Source organism: Camelus ferus, chromosome 3 (genome assembly GCF_009834535.1).
Source record: "Camelus ferus isolate YT-003-E chromosome 3, BCGSAC_Cfer_1.0, whole genome shotgun sequence".
NCBI classification, from domain to species: Eukaryota; Metazoa; Chordata; class Mammalia; order Artiodactyla; family Camelidae; genus Camelus; species Camelus ferus.
In genome coordinates, this window is record NC_045698.1 from 65,853,554 (window position 1) to 65,869,918 (window position 16,365).

General features: G+C 40.7%; 1 protein-coding gene across 1 annotated transcript in view; it reads left to right on the plus strand.

Moving 5' to 3' along the window:
* Window positions 1-1,209: 1,209 nt before the first annotated feature.
* LNPEP (leucyl and cystinyl aminopeptidase) overlaps window positions 1,210-16,365 on the plus strand; it is an 82,832-nt gene continuing 67,676 nt past the window's right edge. The window contains exon 1 of the mRNA XM_032476403.1: window positions 1,210-2,051. Coding sequence (XP_032332294.1) covers window positions 2,033-2,051 — 19 coding nt within the window. The 5' untranslated portion in view covers window positions 1,210-2,032. The remainder of the gene's footprint in view (window positions 2,052-16,365) is intronic.

Below are 16,365 nucleotides of genomic sequence, written 5' to 3' on the forward strand. Positions count from 1 at the left end.
AAAAGTAATGACACTGACTTCGTGGAGCTTCAATTCTTGAGAGGGAGACTAATAGTAATGAAACGACAAACAGAAACACTGTTTTAGAGAGTGATGAGTGCTGGGAAGATAATAAAGCAGGGCTCAGTATAGAGTAGCCTACGTTTGGGCCTGTTTTCGATTGTTTAGTCTGGGAAGAGCTCTCTGCAGAAATGACATTTGAGTTGAGACCTAACTGATAAGGAACCAGCAGGCAAAGTATCAGGCTGAAGGAACAGTTCTTGGGCGAGGAACATCCAAGAGGATGGATGGAACTTGGTTACTTTCAGGAACAGCCAGAGGGCCTCTGCGGACAAAGCATCAGGAGCACGTGTAAGAGAAGAGGTCCCAGAGTTAGGCAGATGTTTCGCTTTTATTCTAAGTATGATTGGTATCCGTCGGCGGTTTTAAAGCGGAAGTGGGTAATTTAGTACGATCCACACTTAAAAATACAATATTGCAAGATACAATATTGCACTTCGATTTTACTTCTTTGAACCCCAATTTCTAATTCCCACGACAGTCAAACAACACCGCGGCCGTCCCGGTTTGCCCAGGCTGTTTGCGCTCGCCGCCGGCTTGTTTGCACCCGATGCTTTGCTGTTGACAGCCTCGGAGGAGCGTGTGACAGTTGGCAGGCGCAGTGAGGCACAGCGGGAGCCAAGTTGCTGCTGGGGCCAGGGCTGCGCTAGGGGAGGAGGGAAGAGGGACAGGAGGCGGTGGCAGCGCCCTGCGAGGGCCCCGAATTCCGCCGCGAGCGTGGTGGCAATGCGCACACCGAGTAAAGGGATGAAGAAGCAGGGTCCTGACGAGACTCTCTGGGGCTCACGGGCCTCTGGGTATTTCACCAAAAAGGTTCGCATGGTCTGCCCGGGTTTGACAGTGGAAACAATGGTGACGGGAGCTGGAGGCAGTGGCGCGAGTGCTGGGAGACGAGGGGGTGACTAAGGGAGTTTCCTCTACTTGGGCCTAGCTCCGGTTGGCCTGGCCGCAGGCCCCAGCGGCGGCACCCCAGGATGCTGCAGGTGTTGATTTAAGGCTCGGCTCTTGCAGGCCTTCTGCCCACATTCTGCGGCGCCCGCGTCCCCCGGTGAATCCAGCTCCGGGTTTTGTGATCCACATGCACGAAGAGGCCGCGCCCGGAACCGCTAGCCCGGGGAGGGGACCCGGAGCGCCATCCGTTCCGCTGAGGTCTCCGCCCTCTTCAGTCCGCTGGCCAAGGAGCACTTGGGACCTCAGTCCCGTGCGAGCGAGCAGCCCTGCCGAGAAGACCCACAGCTCCTGCTCCTTCGAGCCTTAGCGAAGTGAGCTCCCCGGAGCCAAACTTTCAGGGAAAACGAAGCTTCGCAGACCGGGGAGCGACCTTCCCCTGCAGACGCCTGCTCTGCCTTCAGATCTCGGCTACAGTGGCACCTCCCAGCCAGACCTCTCCCCACCAAGCCATCTGAATTAGTGACCCAATCATTCTCCATCACATCACACTGATTTAATACTCAACAGGGCATTTATTTCAGCCTCGTGGGACTTATGTTTGTTTTCTCCTCTGGAATGTCCGCTCCACGGGGATAATGACGTGGTATTTCGGCGCAGTGCCAGGTTCCCGGCTTCTAGGGCCTGGCCCGGCTGGGACGCAACAGGCCGTCACATTTGCTTAATGACTGGCCGCTGTCCTGGGAACTGCACGAGACAAGGCAGCGGGCCTTCCCGGAGGGGCGGGGCTTGTTCCAGCCACGCCCACGACCCACCCCTAGGCCTAACCGGCTCCTCCCTCCTCTTCCAGGAGTCCGCCCGAGTCTGGGCGGGGCTCTTTCCTCCAGTTTCCCGTGCTCTTTCTACAGCTGTCGCGAAAACCCGGAGCGGCGGATCTCAGAGCGGCGGAGCGGCGCCGCTCCTCGCGGCACCTCCCCAACAGCCCTCGGCGCCGCGCTGGGCATGCTCAGTCCGCAGGGCCGCTTCAGCTCTCTGAGTAGGAAGCTTGGGCGCTCCGGCTGTAAGGAGCCGCGGCAGGGGAAAAATGGAGCCCTTCACCAATGGTGAGTGGGCGCCCAGAGGAGCCGGGGCCGGGGCTCTCTGGGGCTCAGAGGATCGTGGGCAGTCGTGACACGCTAGTTGGAGCTGCAGTTGCCCCCACCGCGCGTTTCCCGCGAGGGTTTGGGGCGGTGGAAGGGGATGGGGGAGGCAGTTCGAGGCTCGGGAGAGGGGGCGGGCAGCGGCCGGTCGCGGGGCTGGGGGCTGGCGTGAAGGTCAGCGCCACCTCCTGCCCTGGGGTGGGGGCGGTGTCGGGTGCGGCCGGACCCCAAGCTCCACTGCGCGCCCAGGTGGGCAAACGACAAAGTTTGGGGTGCTATGCGCAAAGGAGGGGGCAGCGGGAAAGTTGGCAGGCTGGATTTGCCCCAGGAGAAGGGGGTGTCGGCCACGGCTTTTGGGCAGGAAGGGTTCAGACGCGGCCCCTGCCAAACCCAACTTCTGTGGTGCGCCTGGAGCTGTCCCCCTGTCCTTCAGCGAGTTGCCGGCGTGACTTTTCCTAGTAGGACGGGGTGGGGGGGTGGGGGAGGCTCGGCAGGTTAATTTAGTGGAAGGAAGAGAAACTTGCGGAAAGGCTTGTTCACCCCTGCTGGGTGCCGAGGAGGTGCCTGCCCGCATTGCCACCCTCCCGTCTGCAGCGGAGGCACTCCGCAGGGCGTTCAGGCTTCCTTTCCCTGGCTCCCGGTAGTATCAGTTTTTCAGTCGAAGACTCATTAAATATCAAGGGTCCGTCACGGTGATACCACAATGTGACTTGGGGCGAGAGTCAAAGCAGAGCCTGCAGGATGCCCTGCAAACAGCCACAGCCCTTTACTGAATGGAGGGAATAAATCCCACCCTGCTTAAAATGATGGCTTTTGTTTGGACCAGAAGTGCCGGAGTCACAATGTAGGGGTGAGATGTCTTAAAATGTTGCGGCGTTGAGTATAAGGATTCCCTTTTGGGGTAGAGAGTAGGAAAACTGGCAGTAAGGGAGAATTCTGACTAAAATTAGAGGATTCACTTGGTAGTTGATATGTGTTTTCCTGCTGGTGGTTTGTTACTTAAGGTAGATAGTTTGTCGCATTAATAGAAGGCAAAAAGTCTACCCCTCTTTGGGTGGCCCAGTTACCACCCAGGAGACAGAGACGTTGTCCACTATGTCCCAAGCTGTGGCCATACTTTGTTGTATGCTGTGCTTCATTCATGAGACGGCGAACTACTCATTACATTCTCCTTGTCTGTAATTCACAATGCTTTATTCTACTGCCATCTTCCTGTCTGTACTGTTTAATTAGGCTTAATGATGACAACTTTAATTTTGAATTTTCCTTTTCATTCAGGTTCTATTTGTAATCACTAAAGTTCTAAGAATAGTCTGGTAAAGTTAATAAGACAAATAAGGAACATCTGAGCTGAAAGGAACATTAGAGACCATCTAGTACTTTGGTGTAAGATAATATTTAATACAAATCCTTAAACCCTTTCCAATGAGTATTCCAAGGCTTTTTCTTTGTTCTAGGTAGAAAGCTTGGAGCTTCTATGTTTGTAGGATTTTAAATGTGACGTTTCCTCTAAATTAAAACAAAACAAATTCTCCACAACAAGGCTGAGTCACCCATTTGGTCAAGATTGCTGCTAGCTGATTTGGTGAACCTGTGCCTACAAAATTAAAGTACATTCTCAAGTCTTAAAATTGGGTCCTTTTCTCCCATCTTAGAATATGCTCCCTAGATGTGATTATTTGCAAATTGTCACATTTGGGAGGGCAATGGAAAAGTCCCAGAGAGGAGAACAAAAAAGAAGCAGTGCTGCAACTTTCATGTAGGAAATTGGATTTCTAATCCCTTCCTATCTGTCTTGCAGATTTTCTGTCTGTGCTGGAGACAATTTAGTAATGCATCATTTTAGTTAATGTATTAATCACTCCTTTGGAGTCTTATCTCTCTCATCCTTTAACAAGGAGAATAGAAACTACAACATCTAAAGTCAACAAGAAATTAGATCCTAGCCATTTGAGGTGCTTTTCTGATTTAAGGTGAACTCATTATTTATTTCAGAACTTTCGAAGGATAGCTGTAGAATTTTCTAGCCTTCAAACAGGACATGGTATAGAAGAAAGTATGTTTATCTTTGTACTTAATCCTTTTGAGTAAAAAGAGTATGTACATCTAGTTCTTCTCCCATAGGTCTGGGTGTTCTGGTGCAGAATATTTTATTACCCGTAGGATTTTATGATTGCAGGATTTATCAAGTGTGGTGTGGGCTTTTGTTACACATCTATCCTCCTTAATAAAGTCTTCACCACTTAGACTTTCTCATATATCACTGTACATGGAGAGAGATGTGAGAGCATAACAAAAAAAACAGTTGCAGTAATTTGGGACCATGTATCTTTCCGTTAAAATCTTGTCCAAGAGTTCACCCCCTGAAAAGGGGTAAATCTGTAAAGGAGGCAAATTTAGTTTCTATTTTGTCATTTGGGTTTTCAGTATTCATTTCCTCCAGAAAGCCATTTTGTACTTTGCCTGTTTTCTGTTAAAACTTGCTGCTGATATGGCTCATTTTTCTTGGTCCCTGCTCTCTGCCTATTGAAAATGGGCTTATGTGATGACCATTCTATGTTAACATGTCGAGGTAACATGCTGCTGTAACCTATTTAATATGCAGGTCTCAAAAAGGGCTTATAAGGAGGGATCTTGTTGCCAAAGAATTCCCAATTGGCTCAGAGATATTTTTGTCTTGCCCTTGGTAGGGACTGCTGACTGTTAAGCTGAGGACTGGATATTCAGTCTGGCTTTGGATCTTTGGTGCCTTTTTTATGGAGAGAGAAATGTGCTGGACTAGTACTCAAGATTGGTTTGGCAATAACCATTATGTCCTGTTAGGCAGGTAGACTAGAAACTATTAGGAAATAGTGATTTGTGTATTACCAAAAAGCAAGCAAATAAAAAGTAGATAGTAACTCTTTAGATCTTTTGATAGATGTACCAGATTAGGGCAAGTAATTATTTGATGACTGCCTAGTTTTATTTGTCCTCATTTGCATGCAGGGTTGGGGTATTTCAGAATAATTTAAATTTATGTTAAGGAATGGAAATGCAGGCTCACCCTCAGTATCTGATTGAGATCTAAGGTTGGGCGGAAGCATCTGCACTTCATTTTGAGGATACTAGAAGTACTCACCCCAAGGGAGCTACTGAGAAGTTTATTAGATAAGCAGATTCTGGATTTGGAAGCATATTGACAGAGAAGAACTTATTTTACAACTGTGTGTGTGTGTGTGTGTGTGTGTATTTTTTAATGCTTTCTAATTTGTGTAGCCGAAAGTAAATCTCCAGAGGGTGGAAAAGCATTGATGTTTTGAAGTCCCGGCACTGAAAGCATAATTTAAACAGTTTTTTTTTTCCCCAAAGCCCCCACGAATCACTTTAGTACTACAGCATAGTGCATACTCGAATAAGGGGGACTGTCTTGTCTTACAAAACTATTTTTGCTTTTGTTTTCAAATTGGCGTCCAAGTGAATGTATTTCCCAGCTTCCAAAATGGAAAGTCTAGACAACAAATTAGATGTTTGTGGATTTTAGGCAGTTACAATTTCATCTTTTTACTCTTACAAGTAACTGTTGTCCTATACATATGCATTTCTTTAAAAAAATTTTTTTTAGCATCTTCTATCAAAAATGTGAGCTTGCCATGTTTTGTCCATATGGTTTTCTTTTGTTCTATTATAAATTACCATATTAAGAAAAAAACTCCTTAAAAATGGAAGATAATAGTTTCTCTCTATGATGAGATGTAAGTTAAATTCTGCTTTTATCCTATCAGAAGTTTTTTATTTCAGTTAAGGGTAATAGGAATATATAGGATTCGAATGTTAACATCATGTACCAGTCTAAGGTTGAGGGTGTAACCAGAAACCAATACAGTTTTTAACTGGAAAGCAGAGGTGGAAAATTTCTTTGCTTTACATGACAACTTCCAAAAAAAAAAAAAAAGTATCTTGAGACAAGATAAATAGACGGCATATTTTAGAAACAATTAAGACCAGTGATTATCATTTATCTGTAGATGATTCTCGAGAACTCAGCTTGAAAGAGATATAACCGGAAAGATTGGTTATAAGAAAATTATCGTGTAGAAAATAAGCAAGGTGTGACTTCCTCCTCAGTTATTCAGTCAGATCGTCTTTGGAATGCCTATTTACAAGTAGATTTTCTGCTAAGCACAGTTACCAAAAACCCCACAAAGCCTGTTATCAGATAATGCCTACCTCAGTAAGAGAAATGAAATGGAAGACTCTTGTTTTCATGCTAATATAAAAATACAGAATATAGAAGTAAAAAAGCAATAAAACTTTAAGAAGTTTCCTAATTATGAAATAAATGTACACGATTGTCTTTATAACCTGTTCATATAAAATCTGTCAACAAAAAGTTCACATGTCTACTGATTAGGGTAATAACTCTGCTGTTAGGAAACAAAGCATTTTGACCCTTTCTGTGAAAACATTAGGAGATTCAAGTATAGGGGAGTTTAACCACGGTTAACTCAGAAGCTGGGATGGGGCTAAATTAGGTCTGTGATTCTTGGCTCTTGAGGTGAGGAGGACAGTGCAGCCATGTTCTGTTAATTAGTTACCTCACGTCCTGAAAACTGTAGGATGTTGGAGTTGGAGCTAGTACCACTACACCTTTCCATAAAGTCCTTGGAGCAACCAGAGAAGCAGTCTTTTTTTTTTTTTTTTTTAAACCCCTAGACATGCGCCTTTTAAGAGTGTTTACAGGACAGTAGGAAGGGGAATGAGGGACAATTTGGTATAGCTACTTTTATATCTAGTAACCTTTGTAGAGAAGGCTGCTCATTGCCCTGGTGTTTCTGTGTAATAAATGTGACAGTAAGAGTTCCTGTGTCTATCAAAGAGTGGTCAGGATTTCCCTGTAACCTAATTCATCATTGTAATCCATTTGTGATTGTCCTGGGAATGCCTGTAGGATCCTGAATCCAAAAATCTCCAGGAAAATTGAAACTTAAGAGAATTAGTGATGAAGATAAAAGACTTGTAGAGACTTAAGGTAAGGAGGAAGCTGGTAGTCAGATTTTCAACATGGCCATGCTTTGAGCCTTGCAAGTCTTTGGCTTGGAAATGAATCTAGTTTGGGGAACAGGACTTTGTTGTATGAGGTTGAAAGGTAGAGTCAGGGCTGGCAATGGGAGGTAGGTGGGTCTGGTTGGACAAAAGGAATTGAGGGGTGAGAGGATGAAAGTTAAGACTGACATTTGGAAGCCCTGGAAGAAGACAAAGTATTTGCTGTGAGTTTAATTGTAGTGTGTACTTCTCTTTCCTAGTCAGAAAAGTCATAGTTACTTGTAAGTTAGGACTGTTTACTTTCCTGAATGTTTTAGATTTCAAGAAAAAAATTGCAAAGAGGACTGTCTAGCCATTGACCTTGTGTGGGACCATCATGGTAGCAGTTGCTGTTATTTTTTTGCCTGGTTTTGTGTCACTTCCCTACTGATGCTTATGGTTGAACAATGAACCAGTTTTTTAAAAAATTCCAACCTTAGCGTCTAAACTAGGACAAAACCAGTTTATTTGCCAAAAAAGAAAATTTAGACTTCCAAGGGAGTTTGAAAAAACAATGGAGAGTCAAGTTAACTGTGGAAGACCTTTTGAAGTTCTTTTCCTTAGTGAAGGTTGTCCTGGGAATTCCTCCCACATATTTAAGGTATGCAGTCACCAAAACAAAATTCAAGACAATTGTCTGGACTCCTGTAGATTAGGGGGTTTGATGGTCCCAAGTCTTCCCCAAACCTCTGGTACTATTGCAGAAGGACAAGCCAGTGATCTGGGATGCAGGGTGTTTAAGAAGGCTTCCTGATGCTTCTAAAGGGAGAGCTTCATAAGCTGGTAGAACAAGGAGAATGGGAAGTGCAGTGAGAGCCTGTACCTCTGTGGGCTGGGTGTGCTCCTTCCCCTCCTGGATCTCACAGCGAATGATGACTGGGGCTGTGTGGTAGTGTTTCCCAGACAACTGCCTCTAGTGTCATTCAGTGTCATAGAGGAACTTTCTGGTGGGCAAGAGGCTTTGGGGCATGGTTTTTCTCACAGCTGAAGCTGTTATTTGAAAAGATTTAAAACAGTTGTTGGAATATTCATCACCTCAACAGCATTACGCCATTCCCAAGTTCCCTTTAAGAGGAAAAATGGATTTTCGGTGGAGTGATTGATGTTGAAAATATCTTTCTTTAAGTTGGTACTGGTAGTGTGATTTGAAGACAGAAGTAGTGTAATATGTGTTTAGTTTCTTCTTGTCCCATAATTGTCAAAAGGGCTTCAATGGTTAAGTAAGGGAGGCTGCTGCGGGCCTTGGGGCTTAGTGGGAGGAACTGGTGTGTCCCATATTTATCAAGATCATGCCCGTAAGTTTGGACTGGTTCCCCCTTATACTTTAAGCAGTGGTTTCTTTGCTCTTTAAACTAATGCTAAGTACCTAAACCCTCTGGGCCACTGACACTGTCCTTTCCATGTCTAGATTAGGCAGCTGGATTAAGAAAACAACTCAGACTGAGCATACCCTATTGGGTGTTTACGGCAATAAGAAATGCATTGCTCTTTAAAACAGCAGCCTCATTTCCATCTACATCAATACAGACTACTGAGAGGCTTGGTAACTTTCCATTGGGAGGAAGCACACAGAAAAATAATTGAATGTAGAAAGGAAGGATCTAGTCTGACTTGGAGATTAGATAATAAATATGGTATGCTGAGTTAGATAGAAATAAGTGTACACAGGGAATGATATTCACTATCTTGTAGTAATCTATAATGAAAAAGAAAAGAATATGAAAATGAATATATGTATGTATATGTATGACTGAAACATTATGCTGTACACCAGAAATTGACACATTGTAACTGACTATACTTCCATTAAAAAAAATGAAAGAAGCTCATGTTCACTAAAGTGGCTAGCTTGAAGTGCAGTGGTTCATTGCAGTTGGGTACACAGTTCTATTGTAATTAATTGCCAGGTTGGCAAATGCAATTGAGATACAGACATGAAGATTTCATGCATAGAGCTTTTCTTGGCTTATAATCAAGTGACAGTGACTGCTAGTAGAAAAAATGTGGTTACAATCCCAGACTTTTGGATAATCATCACTATTTTTTAAAATAGTTTAATGATAATCAAACTGACCCTCAGTAAGTTGTATATTGATGGCACAGTTTCTGCTGTAGATTTGGTACTGTCATTTACCTTGTGTTTTATCAGTCTGATGAAAAAATATCTCAGAGAATTATCAGCACAATAATTCTTTGTTCAAATCCATCTGAGATCAAGTCTAGCAAATTTATTCACCAACTGAGGTATTGTCTTACTCATAAGCATTCTGTACATTGAAGAGTTCTTATAAACTTCTTTTGCAGATCTCGTTCAGTGATATGTATTCTCTGTTAAATTACTCATAGGTATTTATTATGCCTAATGACATTTTTCATGTTAATAAGGAATTATGCAAGGTTTTTTTGAAGTGATATCCAGGTAGTTGATGGAATTAAAAATAAAATTTTTAGCTTTGGATCTTATAAAGTTATTGCAGTTGTGTAGATTTGCTTGAGAGATTAATGAGCATAAATATTTAGTCATCACTGACATTTGCTATTAGTATTTATAGCTGAATCTTTCTAAGAGGTGCCTTCAGGATTGTCAAGGACTGTAGGACCTGTTATGAGGAAAGATTTTTAAAAATACTGTGTAAGATAAAGATTGTAAATTTGATTGGAGAAGTTTGATATAAATATAAACATTAATATACATAAGTTAGCCTAGAAAGGCAAAAAATTGAAAATTAAGCTAAAATAATTTTCTTTTTCCCCACAAGGATATTGGCTAACTTTTAAGTGAATAAAATGGCATATCTTTATGTGAGTTCTGATCACTATCATAATGATGAATAAATATAAGGATAGAGGAACTGAATGCTCTCAGTATTCTGAAATATTTGTCTGTATTTTTTAGTCCATGGAATATTATGTTGCACTTGTTAATCTGATGCTTTTTAGATGTCCTCTAGCCAGAATTGTAACTGGCGTATTTCCTCTGTGGAATTAGCAGTGTTTTCGAATGCCAGTTGTTCAGTAGAACTAAAAGGTTATTATTAGAACTTTGTACATTGTTGTAAATTTTAGATTTTCTGTTGGTTCTATATTAATTCCACTGTGGATAACTATCAGAAAATAAATATAGAAATGTATTCATATTATACAAAAAAAATTGTAAAACGTGGGTGCTTTGGGCTTAATTCTGTTTTATTGAAACCAGGTAATACTGGGGTTCAAATCTACTTAATTATTTTCTTCTTCTTTGAGGTGGAGTCATTTTCCCATTTTTTTCCTTTTGAATTTCTTTCTGTTTACATCATGCTAATAGTTCTTTTCCATCTCTTATTTTTATCACCAAGACTAAAAATATAACAAACGAAAATTAGTTTTTCATGTCTCCCTGCTGCGTTCTTCTATTGGGAAGGTAGGAATAGGGATAAGAGAAGCGCCTAGAGTGAATGTTTTAATACAAATTTTCTTGCATGTCATTTTAAACTGCCTCAATTAACAGGTATTTTTAATTTGTTTTTGACACATCTCCTCTTATCTCTTTCTAAAAAGATGACAGTTTTTAAAAAGATACCCCCCTTAAATAAATACATTAAAATATGCCTTCACCATATGCTAACTTGTTGCGAGCTTTGTTCTTAAAACTGGATGGTACAAATGAGGTATGATTTCTGCCCTTGAGGAGCTTACATTAAGATACACGGATGCACAAATCAGTACACTCTCTTAAAAAACAGACTTTGAGAAGCACTGGTCTCATCCCACACGATTTTCCTTAGATACATTTGGTTTTGTACTTTTATTTTTTTCCTTTTGGAAATCTATCCATGAATCTACCTCGTTTTGTAAGACCACTGCGTAGTGCAGGGTAGTAGTGCAGGGCGGCTCAGCCACTGGGCTCACTCCCTGGCTCCTCACTCACTAGCTCTGTGATTCTTATCCAAGGTTATTGCCAGGATGTTTTAGTATCTTTAATTAAAAAACTAAAATATGCACAGAAACTCAGAACTTTTTCTAATATTAGTTGAAGTATGAGATACATGGTAGTTTGGCATATTTCAGCCAAGGTAAGATTTTGAAAATTGGGGAACACACGGTATTTCTTATTGACTCAAGGCTGAGGCCAGTATAGGAGAGGATTCTTTCCATTTCATATTTATTAACAATTATTATGGATTTGTAATACTTTCAGAGACGTGTTGCCTAAGAGTAGAGGAACTGTTTCATTTCTACATCCAATTTAATTTTGGCTTAGGTGTGTTTTTCTGATTCTTTCAAGCATATGTAATATGCAACACCTCATTATTCATACAAGTAGAACTTGTTTCAGTCCCAGATCAGGTATTAAATATATTTTGTCTGTTATGTGGGGTTGAAATAGTGAGGAACTTAAGACCAAAATGGTTAGAATTAACATGAAGTTGTACAATACGGGTACTTTATTAACTGGTAACAAGGCCTATATATGGCATAGGCATCAGGAATCCAAATAAATATGACTGTAATGTGTGTTTAAATTCATACTTTGTGTTATGTTTCCTCATAGGAAGCTCACTAAGAAGCTAGTTTTACTAGTGAATTTGTATTTCTGCTAGTGACTGTGACACACTTATTTTATTATTACTATTTTTGCTGAATAAATATAACTTGGCGGTAGCTGTTGGCTATGAGAATCTGTTATGAATTATGGCAGTTTACCTCCTTACTTCAACCCTGCCAGGAACCTCTGGATCTGGTTTTTGTTTGTTTGTTTATTTTTCTCACAAAGATAATACTTTGAACTCTTGAAACATGTAAGGTAGTGATTTTGACCAAACAGAAGAGTGAAGGATGTAAGGAATAATCCTTCAAGTATTTGGTGGCTGCATGAATGGCTTGCATGGGAACAGAGTAGAGGCATTCCTCATCTTGGGCTGTAATTGCTCCTGAGAAACCTCAGGGTTAAGAAGACAGTGTTTTCCCACAGGGATACTGGAGTCCACATTTCTGCCCAATGATGCTCAAAGAAGCATAAGGAACATAATGAAAGCAGAGGTACCACTATTTAGGATTCTTTTTCTGAATGGTTAAAACCACATGTCGAGTTCTATGTGAAGAATGTGCATGCTTGTTCAGCCAGGAACCATCAATTACCTACAACAGATAAAAACATAGTTCTCCTGTATTTGGTTGCTACTAGAGTCGACACCTAACATCGTTTTCCACACACATTAGATATTTAGTAAATGTCATCTGAGACTAATATTTCTCTAGACAACTCCAGATCAAACATTTAAATAACACTTTTGTTTGCACTCTTTTGATTTAGATGGTTTTCTTTTTCTTTTTAAGTAAAGTTGGATTTCAGTGCTCTTCCTTTTTCTATAAATTTCTCTATGGCAAATAGTGTAATTTCAAATCACTTAAAAAAATTCTTTTCAATGTTCATTCAGCTTCCCTTTCCACTGAAATGCATTTTGAGCACTTGCTGCATTCCTGACCTTGTGCTTTGTACGTGGAAGATAGTGCTAAATAAGACATGGTCTCCATGATTGAGGGGAAGATAGATGACGCTTAGAGAGAGGCAGTCTCTTACTGTGAAGCATTTTGAAAACTAAAATTAAAGAATAACCCGACATTTTCGTCCCTTGTCCTTTCATCTTCTGTGCCTGTTTACCAACTAGAGAGCTGCTGTGCATTTGAGACCAAAGTGGTGCAGTTCAATCAATTTCGTTTCCTGCAGTGCTGTCGGTCCCTCTGGCTGACTTGCCATTGGGGTACTTTGCCTTTTGTTAGAGAGCCACAGAAACAATTCCCAAGCCAACTAGATTCGACTTTTAAAAAGCAGTTTCCTAGAATCCCCAGATTGGTAAGAAGGCATGAATTGGTCACGCCTAAGCATTCATGTGGCCTTATGGAAAGAGTGGAGCAGGTGAAGCTGCCTCGTGGCTGTCAATTAGGCAAAGCCATCCAGAGGCAGGGCTTTCTATTAGTTGACATAGCAGAGTAACTAATGGTATGAGGTAGTTATACTGTGAGCTGTGAAAGCCTGAATTTTAGACCTGACACTAATCAGGAGGGGAAAATGTGGATGTTTCTGTCCTGATAATAATCAAAGGGAAAAAATTAGATGATATTTTGAGAAGAGTAAAACCTAAACCACTCCTTAGTGACCATGTGACATAACCTATGGTGTGTGGACCATGAAAACATTTATTCAGCATCTCTTTCTCCCTTAAAAAGTCTCCATTTTCCGTCCTCTTACTCAGTATATTTATGGAGTGCTTATATGGAAACAGAGTACAGGCTGGGTATTTAGCCAGCTTGGGCTGCGGTAACAAAACACCACAGACTGGGTAGCTTAAACAAGAGAAATTTTATTTTTTTACAATGTGGAGGTTAGAAGTTCAAGGTTAAGGTGCCGGCGTGGTTGGTTTCTGGCGAGAGCCCTCTTCCTGGCTTGCAGATGGCTGCCTTCTTGCTGTGTCCTCACATGGCCTTTGTTCTGTGTGTGCAGGGAGCTCTCTGGTGTCTTCCTCGTCTTGTAAGAACATCAGTCCTATCAGCTGCACTCTTATGACCTCATTTCACCTTAATTACTTCCTTAAAGGCCCCATCTCCAAATACAGTCGCATTGGGGATTAGTGCTTCAACATGTGAAGCTGGGGATGGTGGTGATAGGGAATTCAGTCTATAATAGGGAGCCTTTGTTTTGGACGATTTGTTTACCTCAAGGTAAAGAAGGTTGTGTTTTTTCGTAAGAACAAATTATTCGAGTCTACATTCCTGTCTGAGGATGCTCTAAGGAGCCTATAGAGTTAGATTCAATTAGTTTTTTTCAGGACCCAGGAATACAGGGTGATTGAAAATCCCTTTTCCCTTCCTGCCCAAATATAGAGTGATTCAAATCTTCTATATTTTTTTTACCTTGTTTGATGTATTTACTCTATGTACTTTTTCAAACAGTATACTGAGACTAATATGCTTGAATCAAGATGTCTGGAGAGTGTGGGAATTTTTTCTTTATCTTGGAAAGCAGAGTTATGCTTCTCAAACGTTTTGGTCTCAGGATCCCTTTTATACTCCTAAAAATTATCGTGGATGCTCAGGAACTTTTGTTTGTGTGGGTTATATCTCCATATAGATATATGTCTTTGTTAGAAATTAACACTGAAAATTAACACTGAAAGATTTTTTAAAATATTTCTTAATTTATTTCATAATAACAAAAAACTTTTTCTATATTAACTTAAAATAACACTCTTAATAAAAAAAAAACTATTTTCCAAAACAAAAAATATTAGTGAGAGGCATTATTTTACATTGTTGCAAATCTTTTAAATGTCTGTCTTAAGAGAAGACAATTGGATTTTCAGATATGCTTCTGTGTTCAGTCTGTTGTGTCATGTGCCATGTGGCCCGTGCAAAACTCCACTGTACACTTATGAAAGAATGGGAGTGAAAACAGCAAATAACGTCTGATTATGGAAATAGTTTAGACCTTGAAGACCCACTGAAAGAATATCTGGCATTCCCAGGGGTGCCCATACTGTGTCTTGAGAACTGTTAACGCTAAACGTTAAACATGTCTTTTATAGGGACTGGAGAGGAACACCTTGAGAACCCACAGCAGGTAGAAAGTGGAGCTGCTGGAATTGGGCAGCAGTTTTCTTAAGACAGGTCTGGGTTACAGGAGGAGGAAATGTTCTAGCCAGGCATATCTGACAAACCACGTGTCAGATGCCTTGGTTATTTGAGGATTCTACAGTTGTTTATTTTAGCCCTGGATGGTTCTAAACTAGGGAAGACACAAAATTATTTTTAAACTTTTTAATTAGCCTTAAAAATTAATAATTAATTTTTATCTATTTTCTGTTTATACCCGAAGGGTATAACAACAAGCTACCCCTTTTCTCAGTACCCTCTCCCCACAACATAACACATAGTATGGATATATATCATTCATTTAACTTCTCAGTCCTTAAGTGATTTCTGAGACTTGTCTTAATTTCAATTAATTAAAGGCCTACAAGGTTAAGTTCAATTTTTTTTTTCTATTTCTGATCTGTGGAGTCTCGAATGATAGAAAACCCATTTTCCCATACGTAAGAGAACTAGAATCAACTCTTTTTTTTTTTCTGGGTTCTTTGGAGCCATGAATGATTAGTATTGATCTACTTAAATTGTCTTTCCATTCAAAAAGGTATCTGCATGCCTATGTTCATAGAAGTATTATTTATGATAGCCAGAACATGGAAGCAACCTAAGTGTTCAATGATGGATGAATGGATAAAGAAATTGCTATATATGTGTGTTATGTGGAATAACAATGGAGTATTATTTATAAAAAAGAAGAAATACTACAATCTGCAACAACATGAGTGGACCTTGAAGGCATTATGCTAAGTAAAAGGAAACAGAGAAAGACATACACTGTGTGATCTCACTTATATATGGAATCTAAAGACAAAAAACCACGCACACACACACATCACCCTCATAGAAAAGGAGATCAGATTCGTGGTTACCAGAAGTGCAGGGAGGAGAAATTAGAGGAAGGTGGGCAAAAGGTCCAAACTCCCAGTTATAATATAAATAGGTACCAGGGATATGATGTGTGACATGATGATTGTAATTAACACTGCTGTATGATATGTAGGAGAGTTAAGAGGGTGGATCCTGAGAGTTCTCATCACAGGGAGAAAATATTTTTCTTTTCTTTTTATTATATCTATCTGAGATGATGAGTGTTAACTAAACCTATTGTGATCATTTTATAATATATGTAAATCAAACCATTCTACTGTACACCTTAAACTTATGCAGTGATTTATGTCAATGATTTCTCAAAGGGAAGAAGAAAACTCTCTTCCCTTTCCCTATCCCCCAAATAATACATGTGATGAACTGTGATCAGATGTAAACATGTACACCCCGGCATGTACATGTATGTTCCGCCAACTGAGCTAGCGTTCTGGAGAAGTAGGTGATATACCCACTCATCCTAATGCATTCTTTCAAAGTACCTTGAAAAATGTACTAACATAGTAGAGAATTAGCCCTCCACTCTGTTTACAGTATCAGAAATATTTTTAAACAGAAGACTTTGTTTCCTTTGTGTGAGTGGACAAAAAGTAATTATGGAACAAAGGCCTGGAGTTTAGCTTGTGAATATGCAGTAATTGTTCAGATGAATAAGCTTATACATATAGTTAAAATTAGAGTACTGAAATGTTGCATATTGCTG